This window comes from Diceros bicornis, chromosome 38 (genome assembly GCF_020826845.1).
Source record: "Diceros bicornis minor isolate mBicDic1 chromosome 38, mDicBic1.mat.cur, whole genome shotgun sequence".
Taxonomy (NCBI): Eukaryota; Metazoa; Chordata; class Mammalia; order Perissodactyla; family Rhinocerotidae; genus Diceros; species Diceros bicornis.
The window spans coordinates 3,429,503-3,449,671 of record NC_080777.1 but is presented as its reverse complement, the minus strand read 5'-3'; the positions used below and the strand labels follow the sequence as shown (position 1 = coordinate 3,449,671).

Sequence of the window (20,169 nt, the reverse complement as noted above, 5' to 3'; positions counted from 1 at the left end):
TAATACTTTCCTTGATCTACAATCTCCTTTGATCTATCATACTACACTCCTTCTGGAAAGAGTGCTGTGCATTCGCTATCTTCACTACCTTGACATTACTCATTCCCTCTATAACCCTCTCTCTTATAGCCTCTCCCCCTTCTACTCTATAAAAAGGACTCTCACGTTGGCCAATGATGTCTACATTATCAAACCAATGGAAACTTAACATATCAGATAGTCTCTGGGCATTCAGCATTACTGATCCCACCCACCCAGAAACTCTATTCTCTTAACTTTTGAGAAGCCAGAGTTTTCTCCTGGTATCTTACTGTTTTTTCTTTTTCCTTGTGATTCTTCTTTTTGTGCCTGCTCTTAAATGGTGGTGTTCTCTAGGGTCCTATCCTTAGTCAACTTTAATTCTCACTTTCTATGCAATTCTTGGGTGATGTTCCTCTTCTCCAACATACTAATACGTATATGCTGATGAAACGCAAGCTATCTTGAATTTTGGACTTACATATACCTGCTCACCATCTCTACTTGGATATCTAATAGCCCCTTAAACTCATATGTTCATAACTGAACTTCACTTCCCCCCACTCTTAATCTCTGCCTGAGGCTGGACAGACCAAACATGAGAAGACCTGCATACCATGCTAAAGAGTTGGGATTTTAACCTGAAAGCTACAGGAAGCCACTGAATGCTTTAAACAGGAGAGTGATGAAATACGTGTTTTGGACAGATCACCCTAGAAGCAAGGTGGAAAATGGATTGGGGAAAGGCAAGCTGAAAAGAGGGAGACCAATTGGGAAGATATAGCATTAGTTTAGAAAGGAAATCACGAGAGCTTGAACTTAATCAGTGGAAGCAAGGATGGAGAGAGAACAGATTCATGTATAATTTACAAGAATTGGTGACCTACTGGATGAGAGGAATAAAGGAAAGAAAGGAATCTAAGTATCATTTTTTTCATTCTCAACAATATTTATTGCATACTTATTACAGACCAAAAACTGTTCCAAGAAGTGATATAATGGTATACAAGAAAGACTAACTCTCACCTCTCCTGGAGCTCATATTCTAGTGGGAGAAACATATAATAAACAAATAATCAAATAAATAATACAAATTTAGGTGAGCATGTGATGGAAGTGAAGTACGGTTATGGGATGGAGAGTGATGGGAGGCAGTATTTTTGATAGGATGGTCAGGAGAGACTCATTTGACTGGAGATCTGTTGAGGGGTAGAGCAAATCAGGCAGAGATATAGGGGAAAGTGTTAGAGCAGCAGAGGACTGTCAGGCTTCTGGTTGGAGGACTGTTTGCACGGCTGTTCTATCTACTAGGATAGGGAGAATATAAGTGGAGGAATAAGTTTACAAGGGAGCTAATGAGTCCTAATGTCACTTCTGCCATTTATTTATTGGCCAAGTGGTCTGGGCATGTTACTTAACTTCTTTCAACCTCAATAACCTCATTTATGAATGCAAATAATACTAACTTTCTACCTCATGGGATTTTTGTACTGCTCAAATAAGCTGAGATGGATGGAGGTGCTTTGCAAACTGTAAAAGGTTATAAGAGTTGAAAGTATTATTATTTGCTTATAGATGTTTAAGCTCTTTCATGAAGAATGGATTTTTAAAGAATGATTTGATTTCCATGTGCTGTCAAAATCTATAATAGGGGCTGGCACAGTGGCGTAAGCGGTTAAGTGCACGCGCTCTGCTGCAGCGTCCCAGGGTTGGCTGGTTCGGATCCCGGGCGCGCACGGACGCACCACTTGTCAGGCAATGCTGTGGTGGGTGTCCCATATAACGTGGAGGAAGATGGGCACAGATGTTAGCCCAGGGCCAGTCTTCCTCAGCAAAAAGAGGAGGATTGGCAGATGTTAGCTCAGGGCTGATCTTCCTCACCAAAAAAAAAAAAAAAATGATAATATTAAGTACTCCAACACTGGAGGAAAGGAAAGGCACTAATATTTTCCTTTGAGAATAAGTTATGATGGGGCCAATACTCCCTTTCTCCAAGCATTAGGATCTGTCAACCAAGTGGTAAATTCTAGTGTTAGGTTTTAATGAGATAGTGTCTTTTTGATCTCACCCAGATTGGATACCTTCTTTTTTGGTCAGGGAAAATACGCCCTTCAACTCGCATGATTCTAGGCAAATCTAATTCGTTTTTGTGTGTGGAGTAACCTCAAGAGCAGAATTAAGTTAGTCACACTCTCACACTCTCCCTCTCTTATTTTATTCCTTTTTATCCTCATATCCCATTCCATTTTCACATGTGTGCACAAGCACGTACACACTCACACAGAGGCAAGCATTCTATTGGGCTCAATATATCTTTTTGTTCATATGTTTCCTTCAAAACATATGTTTGTATGTATTTTTTATTTATCTAATGGTATTGTAGGGAATTTAAGTTCCTACTCTCTATAGCGTTTCACAGATTTGGTACTTAGTAGTTATAAACACTTAGATTATCTAGAAAGTTTTCTTTTTCATACTAGCCAGAACTTTCTGGTCTTTGCTCTGAAAAGCATCTATTTTGCAATAGTCATGAATTTGTCTTTGAGCCCAATTCTGAGCTTTCTAGTATTTACCGTGTCTCCTGGAATTTGGTTGATGATACATTCAGCCCAAGGGAGTCAGGAAACTGAGAGATAAAAATTCTCAGACAGCATCAGCAGACAGTGATCATCGATCTATTCAGTCAGATTCTGGCTGAGATTTCAACTACTTCCTTGGGCCACTCTACTTCTAAATCTAGAAGCTAAAGAGATTTCTCAAGTGATACAGTGTAACTGTGTTTTCCTGAACTGCTGGTGCCATTGGAGAGTCATCTCAATAGAAGGAGAGTTGGGTCCACTCCATCCCTAGATTCAACATATTGCTATTTCTGCAACTTCCTATAACGAGACTGAAGCTGAGCCACAGGAAATCTGCATTTATACTAATACATAATTGGCCAGCTGTTAAAATGGGAGCCAGCACAGCTCCCAAAAAAAGGCAGGAAAAAACTCCTCTCAAAAAATTTTCCATTTCAAAAATGATTACCATTCAGGTTATAATTTTGTACGGTAATTTCACAAGTGGAGTTTTGTACTGGCAAGAGAAGGAACATCTGCAATTAATTATGCCGTGGAAAGCATGGATGGCCTGTTGCACGACGTAATCTGAACCTTTAACCCTTCAACAGCTTGACAGTTTCCAAGAGATGAGCAACTAACTGTTCAGCATTACTTTTTATTAGTTGCCCAACTTGGAGGCAGATGATCATATTGGAAAGTGTGTTGTGCCACTCGGTAGGGTTGCTGTGGAGTCAGACAGAACTGGTTTCTCTCCTAGCACTCACTGGCTTTGTGACCATGGAACACATTACTTTTAGCTCTTCTTATTCTCAGTTTTCCCATTTTTAAATGGGAATGAATATATCTACCTTATAGTCATAAAAATCACCTAACTTTACTCATACAAAGTGCCTGGCTTAATGCCTTCACATAGTTAGCTCTCAATAAATGTTATTCCTACTTTTGTTTCCTTAATCAAGATACTGAAAAGCATCAAAAAAGAATCTGCATACTGAGGAGAGCAGGTGGAGCTATTATAAACTTGTACTGTTTGGGCTTCATGTTCCTGCATCTAGAACAGGGGTCAGAAAACCCTGTGGGCCAAATCCACGGGCCACCTGTGTTTGTAACATCTGCAAACTAAGAATGGTTCTTACATTTTTAAATGATTGAAAGAAATCAAGAGAAGAAGAATATTTCAGGACCCATGAAAATTATATGAAATTCAAATTTCCTTGCTCATAAAGTTGTACAGGAACATAGTCATGCTTGCTCATGTATGTATTATTTATGGTTGTTTTCATGCTACAATGGTGGAGTTGAGTAGTTGTGACAACAGAGACTGTAGGGCAAAGTCTAAAATATTTACCATATGCTTCTTTAAAGAAAAGGTTTGCAAAGTCCTGATCTAGAGTTTTCTATTGCACCCTCCCTTGCTCCTTGGGAATGGGCACAATATGGAGCAAAGACAGGCGATAATCCAGAGTGAAGACCACATTAAAAAAAATACTTTTAACTGAGGCACTCTGAAATTTCTTCCTTTACATCATCAAGGAGAAAATTAAAATGCCTTCTTCCCGGTCCCCTGCCCTCACTCCCACCAACTACCCCCACCACCAGGGAGAGAAAAGAGAAGGTCACACTGCTTGCTCAATGGACCTTTAGCAATCACAGGATCCCCCTAGAATGTCTGGGCGTCATCTTACACTCAGTAAACAACCCAATCATGTAACCTGTGCCCCTGTAGAGTCACCCCTTTACCTTCTATCTGATTACCCCGCTTCCCTCCTCAGATCAGAGCTTGAAAATTTGTATAACAACAGCAGGAAAACTGAGCTGACGTATGCTGTAATTCAGGCAGGGTCTTTTGGTAGCAGAGTAGGATTTTTTTCCATTTTGAAGAAATTGTTAGAAAACGTTTCTCTTTCAAAAGTGCTATTATCTCAAGAGTACCAGGGAAAAATTCAGAGGGAACTTCCCAGAACCAATACATTTCTATTCTGTGTGACTCTGGAAAGTGGTATTGTCAACCACGTTTTTGTCCCTTAAGGGTATTCAAACAAATATTTATTGGGAGACTTCCATGTTCAAAGTCCCATGGTATAGACATTTAATTTTGTTACGGAATGGACCATGTGGACCAACATTGTACCTGAGCGTGTCTGGCACCATCCTGCTGTGGGTGGTGTTTACCGGGGGGTGGGAGGGTGTGCTCATTGAGGCCCCCTGGCCAAGAAGGAGTCCTCCTTACCCCTTCCACCCCATCCCTAAGGAGGGAACAGAGTGTTGAGGACCTGGGCTCAAGTCTAAGCACCAAACTAAACATCTCAATGCATTGTAAGACATATGTGAAAACACTCTTCACTCTTCAGAAGTAGTTGTATGCTACAGAATGCTATAGAAATCCTAGTTGAGATTATTATAATAGGTTTCTGACAAAGTGTTTGACTTTTTAGAACACACTGGTGTGTTCTGTTAGAGTAAGATATACCTAAAGTTACAATAAAAAACAATCTGTTTGAGAATATGCAGCTGAATATGCATATGAAATATCTGTGAAAAGCAGTTCATCTTATTTTTTCCCAAGTTGGCGTCAATTATACGAGCCTTCCTAGCTGAAACAGGTTTTATTTAAAGGCACAATTCATTCATTTGTAATCCATTTAATTATGTGGGCTAGGAAAATAAAGAGTGTACTTCTATCTAACGGGAGAAAAGAAATTTCTTAATGAAAAGTATGAGCCCCATTTCAAAGGCTGAAAATTTGAAGTAAGAAGATTGAAAAATCTGTTCATAATCAGGGTATGATTATGAACAGGGTAATAAATGTTCTTTTCCTGCTGTCTTAGAATTTTTGCTAAAACCCCATTCTAAAAGACATGTACTAAACCATCCTCAGAATTATTAGAAGGTGATCAGACAGTCCATAACCCTTATTCCATCATTCATCCCCAGCAAAGAGGAGAAAACTAGAAATTCTAAAATAATTGAAAAGAAGGATCAAAGTACAGAGCAGTGGGACGAATAGGGAATGCTAGGGTCCTTTGTCTACCTTCTCTGGGGGGAGAGTGAAGGTTGGGGAGAGAGTTTCTGCTACCCCAAACCAAATGAGGAGAGCTGGCCCCAGGAGAACCTGCCCCAGGAGAACCTGTTCCAGGAGAACCAGCCTCAGGAGAACCTGCCCCAGGAGAACCTGCTCCAGGAGAACCTCTTCCAGGAGAGCCTGGATCAGGAGAACCTGATCCAGGAGGACCTGCTCCAGAACCTCTTCCAGGAGAGCCTGTCCCAGGAGGACCTGCCCTAGGAGAACCCGCCACAGGAGAGCCAAAAGTGGGGAAACGTTTCAGGTTCCCCGATGGCCACTTGGGGAACCACTTGGGGCCACTTGAGGCCAGAAACTCACAGGCTCCCCTTGGGGAGCTTGACATGAGGCACATGCACAGGGTGACCACTACCTGCTCGCCTTGGAGGGTTCTGAAGGCCGCAGGTGGACCACATTGTGACTTTCGGGGCCCTGGGCACTTTGCCTTTGTGGGTGCCTCCCACCATAACACTTTCAATATTGCACATTATTTTTGATATAACTTTAAATACTTCAGCTTTTTTTGTCTGTTTTAGGCTCTAAACATTTCATATTTTTTGTGATGTGAGGAAAAATTTAAATGTTTCTCATGATTCTAAACTTAAATTTTTTCCTTCTGATTTTAAGAACAATTAGAACATTTTTGTGGACTCCTAAAAGTACTGTGGGCTCTAGGCACTGAGCCTGCTGTGCCTGTGGGACACATTCTTCCCTGGCTGGAGGGACCCAGGACAATGGGGGCGGCGGGAGGAGCTGCATTCACACTAACACTGTCCCCTTTGGCGAGCCTGTGTGAATTTCCCATGGGCCAAAGTAGGTGGATTAGTGGGAATTTCCTGTCCTAATGGGAACTGGCCCAAGAGGACTTGATGTTGGGTCAAGGTGACACAGTAAGAGGCTGTGTTTCAAGACAAAGGTGGAAGAAAATAATGCCATTCCCAGTTTTTACCCCATGGAGTTCGACTCATTCAGTCAACCAGATACAAAGTGCATCATTGGCAAAAGTGTAAATGAGTGGTCAGTTAGAGCTTTCTACTTCTTATCTGGAACATTTAAACGTTTTCAAAATTCTAAATTCTGACTTTAGATTTATGTTACTAAATTGGGGCTTCTTTTCATGAACTGTGAATAACTTATCAAATGAATAAATTAGGACTGAAGTTTACTTTGCATTAGTTAGTCAGAAAGGTTACTACTATAAACTAGATTTATTTAAAAAAATAACTTTTAAAATATTTTAGAAGTATTCTTTTACATAGAAGTAATCTTATCTATTCCTCTATTTATTTAGTAAAACTTCCCGCTTAGCAATGAATTTGGCTACTTTGGGTTACTTTTGAACTTGAAAACAAAAAGCGCTAATTTTTTTCCTCTGAGTGATCATTCTCACTTATTACAACTGGAAATTCTGTCTAAGCTATTGATATTTTATTATAGTGTATATTTTTAAAAATATAGGATCAATCTCATTCAGAGGTTGCTAACTGTTAGCCCATGGGCTAAATGCAACCTGCAAACTGTGCTTTGTTAGGCAGTGTTTAGGGGGCATTTATTTGTTTGGTCTTGCATTTGCTTGTTGTGATGAGCCTGCCTTCCCTCTTGTTAAACATCAGCTGACTCTTCCACAGGACACACACTCAAGTTCCCCACAGCCCTCCCCACTCCCTATTGTTTTATACCCAGCCCACCATACCCATTGAGTTTACCTGCCTGGCTCCTGTAGATATTTGAGTTTACTTAACGTCTGCTATCATAGGTCATTGATGTATCCCCTAGACCAGCACTGGACATACAGTTGGTACTCAACACATGCTGTTGACTTTACTGACTGAAGACATTTAGAGAGTGCCCTAAAACTTCTTTCACAGGCCTGGCTGCCACTGGGGAATTACCCTCCCTTAATTATTTCCCTTTCAGGGTATACATTTAGCTCATTGTCTCCTCTCCCCAACTCCTCTCCCCAACTTTACCAGCACTAGACATTCTTAAAATGGAAATCTAATGTTTTAGCAATCTTAGATAAGACAGAAACAACTTTCCAAACATACCACCCTAAGCCTTTCCAATATAGAAGTTCTGTAGCTAACAACCTTCAGAGAATCCACAAATCTAGACCTCTTTCTCCCATGCATTCATATAGGCTATGCAATGGCCCAACCCAGACTACACAAGAAGCACAAAATTTAAGATTTTAAAAGTGAAAGAAGCTATTGAGGTCATATCCCATTCTTGATTTCATAAGTGGGAATACTGTAGCTCAGCAAGATTAGAGAGTCATTACATAAAGTCATATATTTAGCAACAGAACAGGACTAGAATCTAGGCCTCCTGACCACAAGCACTGGGTGCATTCTAAGTCTACTTCACAAGTTTGCCCTGTCAAGCTCCCCTCACCTGACGTCAGGGCCCTACAGAAGTCCGCCCTTCCCACCTCCTCCTCTTCCTGGGGCTCCTGTAAAAAAGAATCAAAAAGAGCTCTCATATTCTTTCTTGAAGCTGTATCAGTAGCCAGCCCATATCCTGTGAGGTCTCCAAGGCAGCATGTATATACTCTGGGGGGGGGGGGGAATGTAAGATGATCCATCAGAATGCGGGTAGAAAATTCTAGAAATTCTCTTTCTTTTAAATTTTTATCTCATTTTTATTGTTTGCTTTGTAATACACATACTATATTAATTGAGTAATATATGTAAATAATTTATAAAATGTTATAGGACTGTACATGAGAAAAAATTGGGAGAAAAATTTAATATACATTTCTGAGCCCCATCCTTGGAGATTCTGATCTATTAAGCTAGGGAGGGATGAGGACCAGGAACTTATTTTTTAACAACCAAAGTGATTCTGATGCCACAATCGGGTTTAGGAACCGCTGCTCTAAGGCATTGAGAATTTCTGACCTAAGTAAAGAGGTCCATGAAGTTAACCTCCAAGGTAAGAGGTTGATGAAGCTGGATGTAGGGGTCTAAGGAATACTATTTACCTTAGACTTAAGAAAGAATAAAGTAACTTAATTGGAAGAGCTACATATGGTCCATGGTTTCTAGTAAAAGACTCTTATACAAATGCCTGAATTTAGTCGAGAAAATTTTTTCTTCACAATTTTTCTGACATTAAACAAAGAATATGCTTAAGCCAAATACTAGATGTGCATCCTTCCAAAGACTGCAGTCCAGACTTCATTTCCACGCTTTCTCGTTGGCTTTGTGACTGTGCTCTGACGACTCTACAGCTTGTGTTTAATTCACATCCATTGCTTTTATACCCCAAATCCAACAGTTAGGCAGTTGTCATGAAAATTCCATTCTTGCCCGAAGACCAGGATGATAATTGCAATGCAAGATGCTTCTGGGTATTGCCCTTAGGTTCAATAGCTCATAGATAACCCCAAAAATAAGCTACATAAAAGTCAGCCTTTATGAGGCCCAGTTTTTTAAAGAGCTGCATTTAAAGAAGTGTAGTCCAGTGGGCAAAAAGAATTAGAAAGGAGCTGCAATATCTTTCGAAATTACAAATATACACCCCCTTTGACTTGTAATGACATTTCTAGGAACTTGTCTTACAGAAATACATACATACGAACTGGCGCTTTCACAAGAAAGACCGTTCATTGCAGTGCTATTTGTAATCACAAGAGATTTGAGACAAGCTTGTATCCCTCAGAAATTACATAAATGATAGTTTAATCACATTAAGGAGTACTCTATGGCAATAAAAAAACGAATAAGAAAGTTTCTTATGTCCTGATTTGGAAAGATCTTCAGACATATTATTAAGTGAAAAAACAGGGAACAGAATAGTATATGCTAATATGTATTTAGGAAAAAAAAGAAAAGAAAAAGGAACGTGTACATTTAAGACAAAGGTCCAGTGCTTTCTACATCCCTCCACCCCCATCTTCAGTGCCTGCTGACCTCCTGTCTAGGGCGCCTTCCGGGCGGCCCCTCTTCACAATAACCCTGTTTCCTCCTGTTATCCCATCTGGTCAGAGGCAGTAACAGCTTTCAACTATTGCTAGTCTCTGAGGTCAGTATTATTATCATCCCATCTAATCAATAAGGAAACTGAGGCACAGTGATGAAGCCAGGATTTGAGCTCATGCATTCTCACTTAAGCTCAGCACAAAACTACTCAGAGATATTAAATGACACCCAAAAGATAAATACTAAAATTATGTGATAGATGCTATATGCCTTAAGGGAAAATAACATGGTACCAGGAGAGAATAACACAAAAGTCATTATTTAGTTAGTGGGGGCAGAAGGGTGGAGTCCAGGAAAGGCCTTTCTGAGAAAGTAAGTTTTAAGCAGACACCTACAGAAGGGGAGTTGTTAGTGTGGCTAGGATCTGGGAAAGAATATCTTCAGCCTGTGCAGAAGCCCTTGAGGATGGCAAGAACTCAGTGTGCCCAGAAAGGAGGCTCATGAGAGCAGCGTGGCTGGATCATAGTGCATGAGGAAGAGGAGGGCATGGGGTGAGCCTGGAAAGGTGACAGGGACCACCCAGGGCTGGGTGAAAGAACGTGGCTCCTCTTAGAGCACTGGCGAGCCACTGGAGAGAAGCGATGTGAGCTAGTTCATGTTTTACAAAGATCGCTCTGGCTGCAACATGACAACAGGATTTGGGGTGGGGCTGGGGAAAGAGGAATGGGCCATAGCGGACGCTGGGAAATTTGCAGTTTATTGCAGGAGTTCTGGTGAGAGGCGATGGGGAGTGAGCCGAGATGTTGCAGTGGGAATGGGAAGAAGTGGTCAGATTCCAGGTATACTTCAGAGGTAAAAATCAACGGGACTCGACGGCAGGTTGATGTGGGTGGTGAGACACGAGGAAGCGTCCAAATGCGTTCCTGGCATTATGTGCTACCAAATGGACTCAGTCAGCTGCTGATTATCCTTTCTGGATTAAGACCTGCCATATCTCTGCCCATCCTTACCACCAGCACAGCCACAACCCCAGGGTGGAAGACTGGATTTCTTCTTAGACAGAAATAATAGGAAGTGCTGGGCTAATATCACCACATTAAGGAGCAAGTAGATTCTATGGGTCAGTAAAAATTACTTTTAATATTTTCTGTGGGTAAATGGATTTACCACCAACTTAGAAATGAGCCTATTGAGTATAATCTATTTATAAGTTGGAATTAGCTTTATAAAGAAAAATACACAAGGTTGACATCTAATTTGTGTTTCCCAGGCCTGTCAGAGAGTTTTCCATGCCAAGAGGAGCAAACACCTTTTGTTACTGTATAAAAGCAAATGTGATTGTCACTGGAGGTAAGAGGACAGTTTGTGTTGCACAGAGATTTTCTACTTTGCAAACAGTGCTCTCCTTAATTAACACGGTTATTGCATTTTCCTAGAGTTATAGAATTTTCCTGCTGGAAAAACCTTTTAGAGAATTTAAAAAGTTGCATAAAGTCAAATCTCAGTCTTTTTCTTTGTGGCTTTGGATTTGATGGCACCTAGCCTGAAAATATGTGAGAATTCTCCTGTATTTTATATAATATTTTCTCATTGTTTTGTTTTATATTTTAATTTTAGATCTCTAACCTATCTAGAACTTATTTCAGTGTGCGACAACATGAGTTCCTAGCCGGGGGCCCAGGTGTGGGCCTTAAGGAGCCCCGGAGCCCCCTGAAGCTGAATGACATGTGTGTCTATGTGCATTTTTCTGGAAAGAAAGTCCAAAATTTTATCAAATACTCAAAGGGGTCCATGACCAAAAGGATCAAGAGCCAATGGTTTAGAGTTGACAGAGAAGAGGGCCAAGGGTAGAGCCTTGAAACATGCCAACATTTAAGAGCTAAGCAGGGTGGAAGATAACAAGGCCATCTGCCTAGAGTGAGGGGAAAGATGACCATCTCAGAAGCTTGCAGGGAAGGTGGAAGACGGGAATAATCTCTGAGCCTCAGACTCCTCGTCTACAACACTGGCCTTCTAATCCGGTGTGATGGCTTTGAGCCCAGGCTCTGGAGTCAGACCATCTGGATGCAAATCCTGGCTCTCTTACTAGTGGGCTTTGTGGACTTGGGCAGGTCATTCCACTCCTCCAAGCTTCAATCTCCTCTGTAAAGTGGAGCTCATAATAGTACCTACTCAGGTTGTTATAAAAATTAAACAGATTCAAAAAAAGTGCTGATCACAGTGTCTTGCACTTAATAAAGTGCTCAATACAAATTTGCTAATAATAATACTAACAATAAAAAAACACCTACTTCATATGCTGGTGTTTAAGATTAATTGAGATAATGTATGCCTGGCACACAATAAACTCAATCTATTTGCAACACATAGGCAAAATCACTTTGACAGGCAGATGTGTGGAGGTTTTGTTAGAATAAAATGAAATCTGAGATACCAGTTAGGAGGCTGTTATAGAAGTCATGAGTGAGATGGTGAGGGTCTGAATTATTGTTGGTGCTATGGAAAACGAGAAGAAAGAGCCAATCTCAAAGACACGGAAAATAAATTATTCATAAGACCTGGAGACGGAATGATATTGGGCATTAATAAGAGGACTCTACCACACCAGGTTTGTAAGGTGGAGAAATGGAAGAAAGCAGTTGTATTGATGGTTACGCAGAAATCAGGAAGAGGGTGCTCACATGGGAAGGAGAGAAAACACAAGCTTGTTTTGAAATTAAATGTCAAGTGTTGATTAGACTGCCAAGAGGATATTCCTTTGACGGGAGGAGATCTGGTTGGAGATAGGGGATGTTGGGCCTCCCGAGGCTGCCTGCATGGGGGAGAAGAGGAGCTCCTGGAGGTTCCTCAAGGAGAGCAGGGTCACCTTAAAGAAAATAAGGAGCATGTAGACTTGAAAAATGTAAATGAGCAAAACAGAAACCCAAACAAACAAATGTCAGGAAAATGGCCTATACTGGTGACCTGAACTTGAAAAAGAGGAGTAAAAAAGATTTTAAAAAAGAAGAAGAAAGCTCTGACATCAAAAAAAAATCTGAAAATATACCATTTGTTAAATGCTTAGAGCAAAAATATTCCTTAAGAGCCAAGATGTTAAATGAGTAAGTGCTGTGCTAGCAGTTAAGTGCACGCGCTCCGCTACAGGGGCCCGGGGTTTGCCAGTTCGAATCCTGGGCGCCCACCGACGCACCGCTTGGCAAGCCATGCTGTGGTGGCGTCCCATATAAAGTGGAGGAAGATGGGCATGGATGTTAGCCCAGGGCCAGTCTTCCTTGGCAAAAAGAGGAGGATTGGCAGATGTTAGCTCATGCCCGATCTTCCTCACCAAAAAATAAAAATAAAAAATAAATGAGTAAGTGCTATCAGCCCCTTCCATGTAAGAGTTCTTCCAATTCCTTCCTCCAGAACACACACAGCTGGCAATGTTTGTTTTCCTGCCAAGAGTATCCTGCCTCAGCAGGCTGTGTGAGGGTCCTCCAGCCTGGTGACCTAGCAGTTAAGTTCCCCCTAGGAGGCCCCTGGTTCGCAGGTTCAGATCGCTGAGCGCAGGACCTATTCACTGCTCATCAAGCTATGCTGAGGCGGCGTCCCACGTACAGCAACTAGAAGGATGTACAACTATGACATACAACTATCTACTGGGGCTTTGGGGAGAAAAAAGGTAAAAAAGAAGGAAGATTGGCAACAGGTGTTAGCTCAGGGCCAATGTTCCTCAAAAAAAAAACATACTGAGCACAGTATTTTGCACTTAATAAAGTGCTCAATACAAATTTGCTGATAATAATACTAACAATAAGAAAAAAACACCTTCATCATATGCTGATATTTAAGATTAATTGAGATAATGTATGCCTGGCACACGCTAAGTGCTCAGTAAATATTAGTTCAATCCCTTTACAACACACTGATATTAAGTACAAAAATAGCTGCATCTTGCTTCATGACTGGGTAATCTCCCCTGGGGGCATAAAATTAATTTTTTTTTCAAGTACACTGTGCATTTGAAGTTCATATTTAAACCTGTGCTCAGCTCTGGGCCATCCATAACACTTAAAATTAGCTTATGATTCAAATATTACTTAAAAAATTATGTAGTAGTCTCCTGGAAAGCAAAACAAAAACAATGCACTAGAAGTTAGGAGAGTTGAGTTTAGTCATAGCCTGGCCGCTAATCAACTACGTGATTTTCAACAATCATTTAATCTCTCCCTGTTGCTCATTTTCATTATCTGATAAAATGAGGAATTTGGACCATGTAAATTCCAACATCCCTCTGAGCTTAAAATACTCTGATTCCATTGATTACAGAAATTCCTGTTCCCAGGGAGATAAACTAAAATGTCCTTTGGAAAATTTAGAACCCAGTTTACCAATTAGATGTTATTCAATATATAGTCACAGCTTTGTGTACTTAGAAAAAAAAGCATTAATCGGCCACAGACTTCTAAAATTTCAACTAACGACATCAAGAAAAGAAAGAAAGGCATATGGATAAGAAGTCTGCAGAGTAGTATGTGGGAGTCATGGTTTGGACTTCAGGAAACTGAGGAGAAGTTTCCTGAAGCTTGGTAGTGCTGATTCTAAGAACAAACAGGAATCCAAGTCTGTAAGCTGTACTAATTAAGGTCGTCATTCCAAGCGATCCATACTGAGGGCTAGAACACATAACGGAACAAATACTAAAGTTAGATGTTTTCAAAAAAAGAAGTGGAATGCTTGTATCACAATTTCTTGATCCTTTTGCCCCATCTTGAGTTGATGACTGTCTTGGAGTATTAGTTGTAATGGAAATGGGCACGTTTCCCGGCCTGGACCACATATCAAAGGGTGGTGGTGGGCACTCCAAGAGGAAGGGAAGGAGAGAGTAGTGGTGGGGCAAGAGGAAGCTGAAAAATTGCCTAGGAGTCCAATTGCAATGGATGCTGCGCCCGCCACTGCGTGTCTTCAGTTAGGTAAAAAGAATAGCCTTCTAGCCTACTTCAACTCAAGTCCTGCACACGACATCCTCTGAAAAAACAATACTTAAAGATGTAGCTAAAGTGAGATTTTGACTTCTAAACACTTAGTGTTTATGGATTAAGGCATTTGACTCGAATTAACCTCAGTGTTTATTAGCAGTATGACTGACAAGCAACTAACACTTTTCACCATGTGTAACTCACCAAATTGTCACGGTTACAGAGCCTCTATTAGTAGAAAATGCAATTCCTCAATAACTGCAAACACGTTTTTCTCAGGAGAATACTGTTGTTGATTAGTGACTCAGCCAAGCACATTGCTAAACGTACTGTATGTAGCAGCTGATGACTCAAAATACACCATCGGCTTTGCTAGGCATAGTTGAATGTGTTAAATGTGTGGGGACATTTGATGAGCTTGAAAAATCAGGAGATCTTGTAGGGGAAACCAAAAAAAAGCCAAACCAGGACAAGGTATTTACAAAAAAAATTGCAAATTTCCTGAGCATTATTTTGGTGACCAACAAGAATTTTTTTACCCAATAGCTGTCTCTATTGGCCATTTTAAGAATTAAACTCCTAGGTTGGAAGGTCTAGTGTATAAAAACAATTACCTGCCATCCAAGTTATCTTGGGGGCTCTATATGCATTTGTTAATATTTTGTTCAACAGACACTTATTGCACAGCTGCTATGGACTGAGCATTATGAACCTCATAAAGATCAGGTTGCGTTCTAAGCTTCAAGAATTCAAAATCTAACAGTACAAATAAGACATGTTGTTTATAAATAGCTATAATACAAAGAAGCAACAGATAAATAATAATAATAATACAGATGAAATACTGTAGGCATTTAGAGCTTAGAATCATGTCCCTTTTTGCTTATTCTGGCTCCAAAAAGCCACCACGCAGATATAGAAGGATTCCATTACTATCAACGAAAAGCAAGCAGAGCCAGAGGACCCCCAGTGGTAGACAACAGAGAATCTCTGGAAGATTAGGTTTCCTTCACAACGCACAATGGACAAAGCCCCTAGTTTAAGGGGCCTGGGCATTTCTCAGGGGGCAGTCTTCCATTGCATCCTTCTTCATGTGATATACAAGTCATCCATTTTCTTCTGGGGATAGCCTGGCCTCATCCTCCAGGAATGATAATGCCCATTTCAGGGGATATACCAGCCAACATTATCTACGACTCTCTGGGGGCCTGAGGCTCAGGTTCTGACATACCTGAGCAGTATGATACTTCTTGGCCACTGCCAGCAAAAAGCAAATGCAGGCAAGATACTGCATTATTGAAATTACTCAGTTTGATTCATGTAACTGATCATGTGGAATTTTTCTCATTACCTTTTAAAAATTCCAGATTCCTCTCTACTCTCACTGCAGTCATCTCTCCTTCCAGAGCACACAATCATAAAACTTTAGAGTTGGAAGGAATCTTGGAGATCAAAATTGTACAGATAAGGAAACTGAGGCCCCAGAAAAGAGAATGATTTGCCACAACTGAAGCAACAAGTTAGCCAGGGGAACAGAGCTTGAGTCAGTTCCCTTTGCTCCCAGCCCCATCCTTCCTGGACCCCAGTATCTGGTTCACTACAGGTGCACCCTCCCTTGCTTTCCTCCGTGAACCCAGCCAGCTCATCTCATCAAGAGGGATGCACTTGATCTGGTGACTCACCAACTGAGTTAAGAGCTTGCTAAGGGAAAGAAACATCCCCTCTTTTATGTGTGGGCTTACTGTAAATCGCGGTTTGACAAAAAAAAAAAAAAAAAAGAAATGAAAAATAACAAACAAGGAATTAACCCCTTATGAACCATAATATATTATTTATAGTATCAAGTCCTATCTTCAGATTTGATACTCTTTCCATGAAAACTTACTTTCCCTCTCTATCTTTCTTGCCTGCCTTATTGCCACTCATATTATAAACACTCAATATCGGGAACCATGTTTCATATATCTGTGTATCAGTTCCTCTCTCTCTCCCCGAAACATTTTGTAAAATGCATCATCCATGGTGGGGACTTAGAAGAAGAATAATAGTAGTAGTAATAACAGTCAGCTCACTGTCCAGGAATTGTTCAGATTATACATGTATGATCCCATTTAATCTTCACTATAAAACTGTGACATAAGTTCCATTTATCCCCATTATATAGAAAAGGAAAGGCAGACACACGGAGGTGAGATGACTTACTCAAAGTCATAAAGCTGGTGAGTGATAGAGCCAGGTTTCAAATCAAGGCAGACTTTCTCAAAATATGTATTCTTAACCACCGCATGGGTGACTCCACTAGCCAACTCATTTACTTAGCAAATGTGTATTAAGCACTTTCTATTTGTCAAACACTGCTCTAAATGAGAAATGTAAGGCTCACCAGATAACGGGTAAACAGATGTATAAATAGAAAAACAGAAAATTATAATTGAGTAAGATTCATGCTATAAAAGAAATCTGAAGAAAACACCCCAAGAACACGGAATAAGTCTTAATTCCTGAGGCTGGAGAACGTGATCAGGGAAGGCATTAGGGAGGAAATGTTGGAATTAAGTCTAAAAAAGGATAAGGTTTGGTCTTCTGAAAAAGTAGACTCTTGGCAGGGTCAATATCTAGAATTTCTTTGTATCCTCAACATCTAGTAAAATGCCAAGTGTACAGTACTTTCTCAAGAAATTTTTCTTCTTGTTGTTAATTAGGGTAACATGGAAGTTTTAAATTTAAGAAAATATCCCACTTACTTGTTGACAATAGTCCTCAAAATATCTTGATTGATGTCATGGTAGGCTCAGATTGCCATAACAAAATATTATAGACTGGGTGGCTTAAACAACAGAAATTAATTTCCTCATAGTTCTACAGGTTAGAAGTCCAAGATCAAGGTACCAGCATGTTCGATTTCCAGAGAGGACAATCTTCCCAGCTTGTAGACAGCCATCTTCTCACTATATCCTCACATGATGGGTAAAAAGAGAGAGAGAACAAGTTCTTTGATGTCTCTCTTCATAAGAGCACTAATCTCATCATTAGGGTCCTACTCTCACAACCTCAACTAAATCTAATCACCTGCCAAGGGCCCAATCTCCAAATACCATCACATTAGAGGTTAGAGCTTCAGCATGAATTTTGGGGGACGCAACTCAACCCACAGCAGTTGCCTGAAAAATGGAAACTGAGAGTTAGCTGTGCCCTGAGTTTTTTTTAGACCGCCTCTAATAACACTCCAAGATGTGCGAACCTCTGGAATGGAGCAGCTGACCTTATCAAAGGAGTCAGATGAACATTCAACAAAGATTCATATTTTCCCGCTCTTGCCACTTGGTAGTTAAACTTCTCAGCTAGGAGTCATCATCTCAACACTGAAGTCATTGAAGCTGTTCAGTAAATACTATAAATCTATACCTTTATTATGGTATCACACTAGAGATGCCATAATAAACAAGAAAAATTCTGCCCTCAGGGTACTTGGAGCCTACTGGATGGTTCAGACGAGTAATCAATTATAAAAGATGATAAGGGAAGAGGGCACATGGGCAGGGGCACTGAGTTTTGAAGAATATGAAGACATCCTGGAATATGTGCGAGAGCTATGCTAAGACTTGAAGGATGGATTGAGATACTCAAAGAAGAGAAAGAAAAAGGTAGAGAAAATACTATGTTCGTTTTTCATGGGGCCCAACAAAATAATCATAGGATTATGGAAGCCTCTGTGTCTATCACATTCACCTGGCTTACGAATATCCCACAAGCAAGTCACTTAATTCTCCCTACCTGACTGGTTCTTTCGGCATAGATAAGCGTAGTTACATAAAAAATCCAATATAGGGCCGACCCGTGGCTTAGCAGTTAAGTACGTGTGCTCCGCTACTGGCGGCCCAGGTTCGGATTCCGGGCGCTCACCGACACACTGCTTCTCCAGCCACGCTGAGGCCGCGTCCCACATACAGCAACTAGAAGGATGTGCAACTAACAACATACAACCATCTACTGGGGCTTTGGGGGAAAAAATAAATAAATAAATAAAATTATAAAAAACATATATATATATTAAAAAAAAATTCCAATATGTATCAGCTAATTCATCCTGCGAGTGGCTACAGACATGCTACCTGATGGATTAAAATGACCATTTTGAATTTTAGATTTTTTATATATAAATTGTGAATTATAACTTAGGTTATATATAAATTATAACTTAGGTAATGCAATGATACAATCTTTTTTTTTCCTAGTGCCCTAAATGTCCTTGGTAATAAGTAAGGTGCTTAAGAACGCGTCATAGCATTCGTAAATGTGATGTCACTTTCTGATATGTGATTCTGGACAGGTCACATTTAAATCATGAAACTAAATTAAGTTAAATTAAATTAAACCATTTAATTAAAATCATTTAATCTTTAGGAGTTAGTTTCTTTCTTCTATGATATAGGAGAGTTGAAGGGTATAACTGCTAGGGTCCCAACTTGAAATTCTTTGATATTTCTATGACTCAACTTCCAGGATGACATTTAATGATTTGTGAAATAGAGAATCCAATATCTTAAAAATATTCTGTATTTTGTAAACTATTATACATGGTTAGGTTACTTTTTAAAAAAAAAAATACAATTAGATTACAACTATGCATTAGTTCAGGTAATGCTAGCTGCTATAACAAATAAATCCCAAAATGTATAATGACTAAAACACAATGGAAATGTATTTCTTCTCAGTCATGTAAAATCAACCCTCATAGTTCACTGGGTAAAAGTCAGTAACCTGACCACACGTAAATACAAGGGAGTCTGGGAAATGTAGTCTAGCTATGTACCCAGTAAGAGACAATACAGATTTGGTGAATGGCTAGCCAATCTTTATCATAAAACTGGATGTGTGTATACATATACACATATGATGAAATTTTTAATTACATTTTAATTTTTAATATCATCCAAATTCTAATAGATCATAGGTAAAGGATATGGTCAAACAATTCACAGACGAAGGAGATATAATTAGCAGATATACATGGGAAATAATACTCAACAGTTTTAGCTATCATATAAATTAAATTAAAACAAAGTATCATTTTAGACCTATTAAAATAGCAAACGAGTATAAAATGGATATAAAAATGTATCTGGAAATATATCTAACTTATATTTTTTAAAAGTTACATTAAATATATTTATTTTTATCATTTTAATCATATTTTATTTATAAAGAGGGTACAAATTTCCATCTATAAGATGAATAAGTTCTGGGGATCTAATACACAGTGTGGTGACTATAGTTAACAATACTGTATTGTATTCTTGAAAGTCGCAAAGAGAGCAGATATTAAAAGTTCTGATGACACAACAAAAAAGGTAACTAGTGAGGTGACGGATGTGTTAACTAACCTTATTGTAGTAACCATTTTGCAATACATACATGTATCAAATCATCATATGTACACCTTAAACTTACACAATGTTATGTGTCAATTATATCTCAATAAAGCTAGAAAAAAAAGGAAGCAACTTTCCCTTAAATCTACATATAATAACAAAATGACAAATCTATTCTACAAAATTTTAATTTGGTCTGTCTCTCTATGCATTCAGTATAGCCCATTCTGTTATTTCTTGATAGAAATACATTCTAAAACAGTGATTTTTGTATTT

At 39.6% G+C, this 20,169-nt stretch overlaps 1 protein-coding gene across 1 annotated transcript in view; it reads left to right on the top strand.

Annotated features, from left to right (window-relative positions):
- Nucleotides 1-20,169, top strand: part of WDR64 (WD repeat domain 64) — a 132,546-nt gene that overhangs the window by 42,538 nt on the left and 69,839 nt on the right. The window contains exon 9 of the mRNA XM_058533548.1: nucleotides 10,834-10,913. Within this exon, the coding sequence (XP_058389531.1) occupies nucleotides 10,834-10,913 (80 nt within the window). The remainder of the gene's footprint in view (nucleotides 1-10,833; nucleotides 10,914-20,169) is intronic.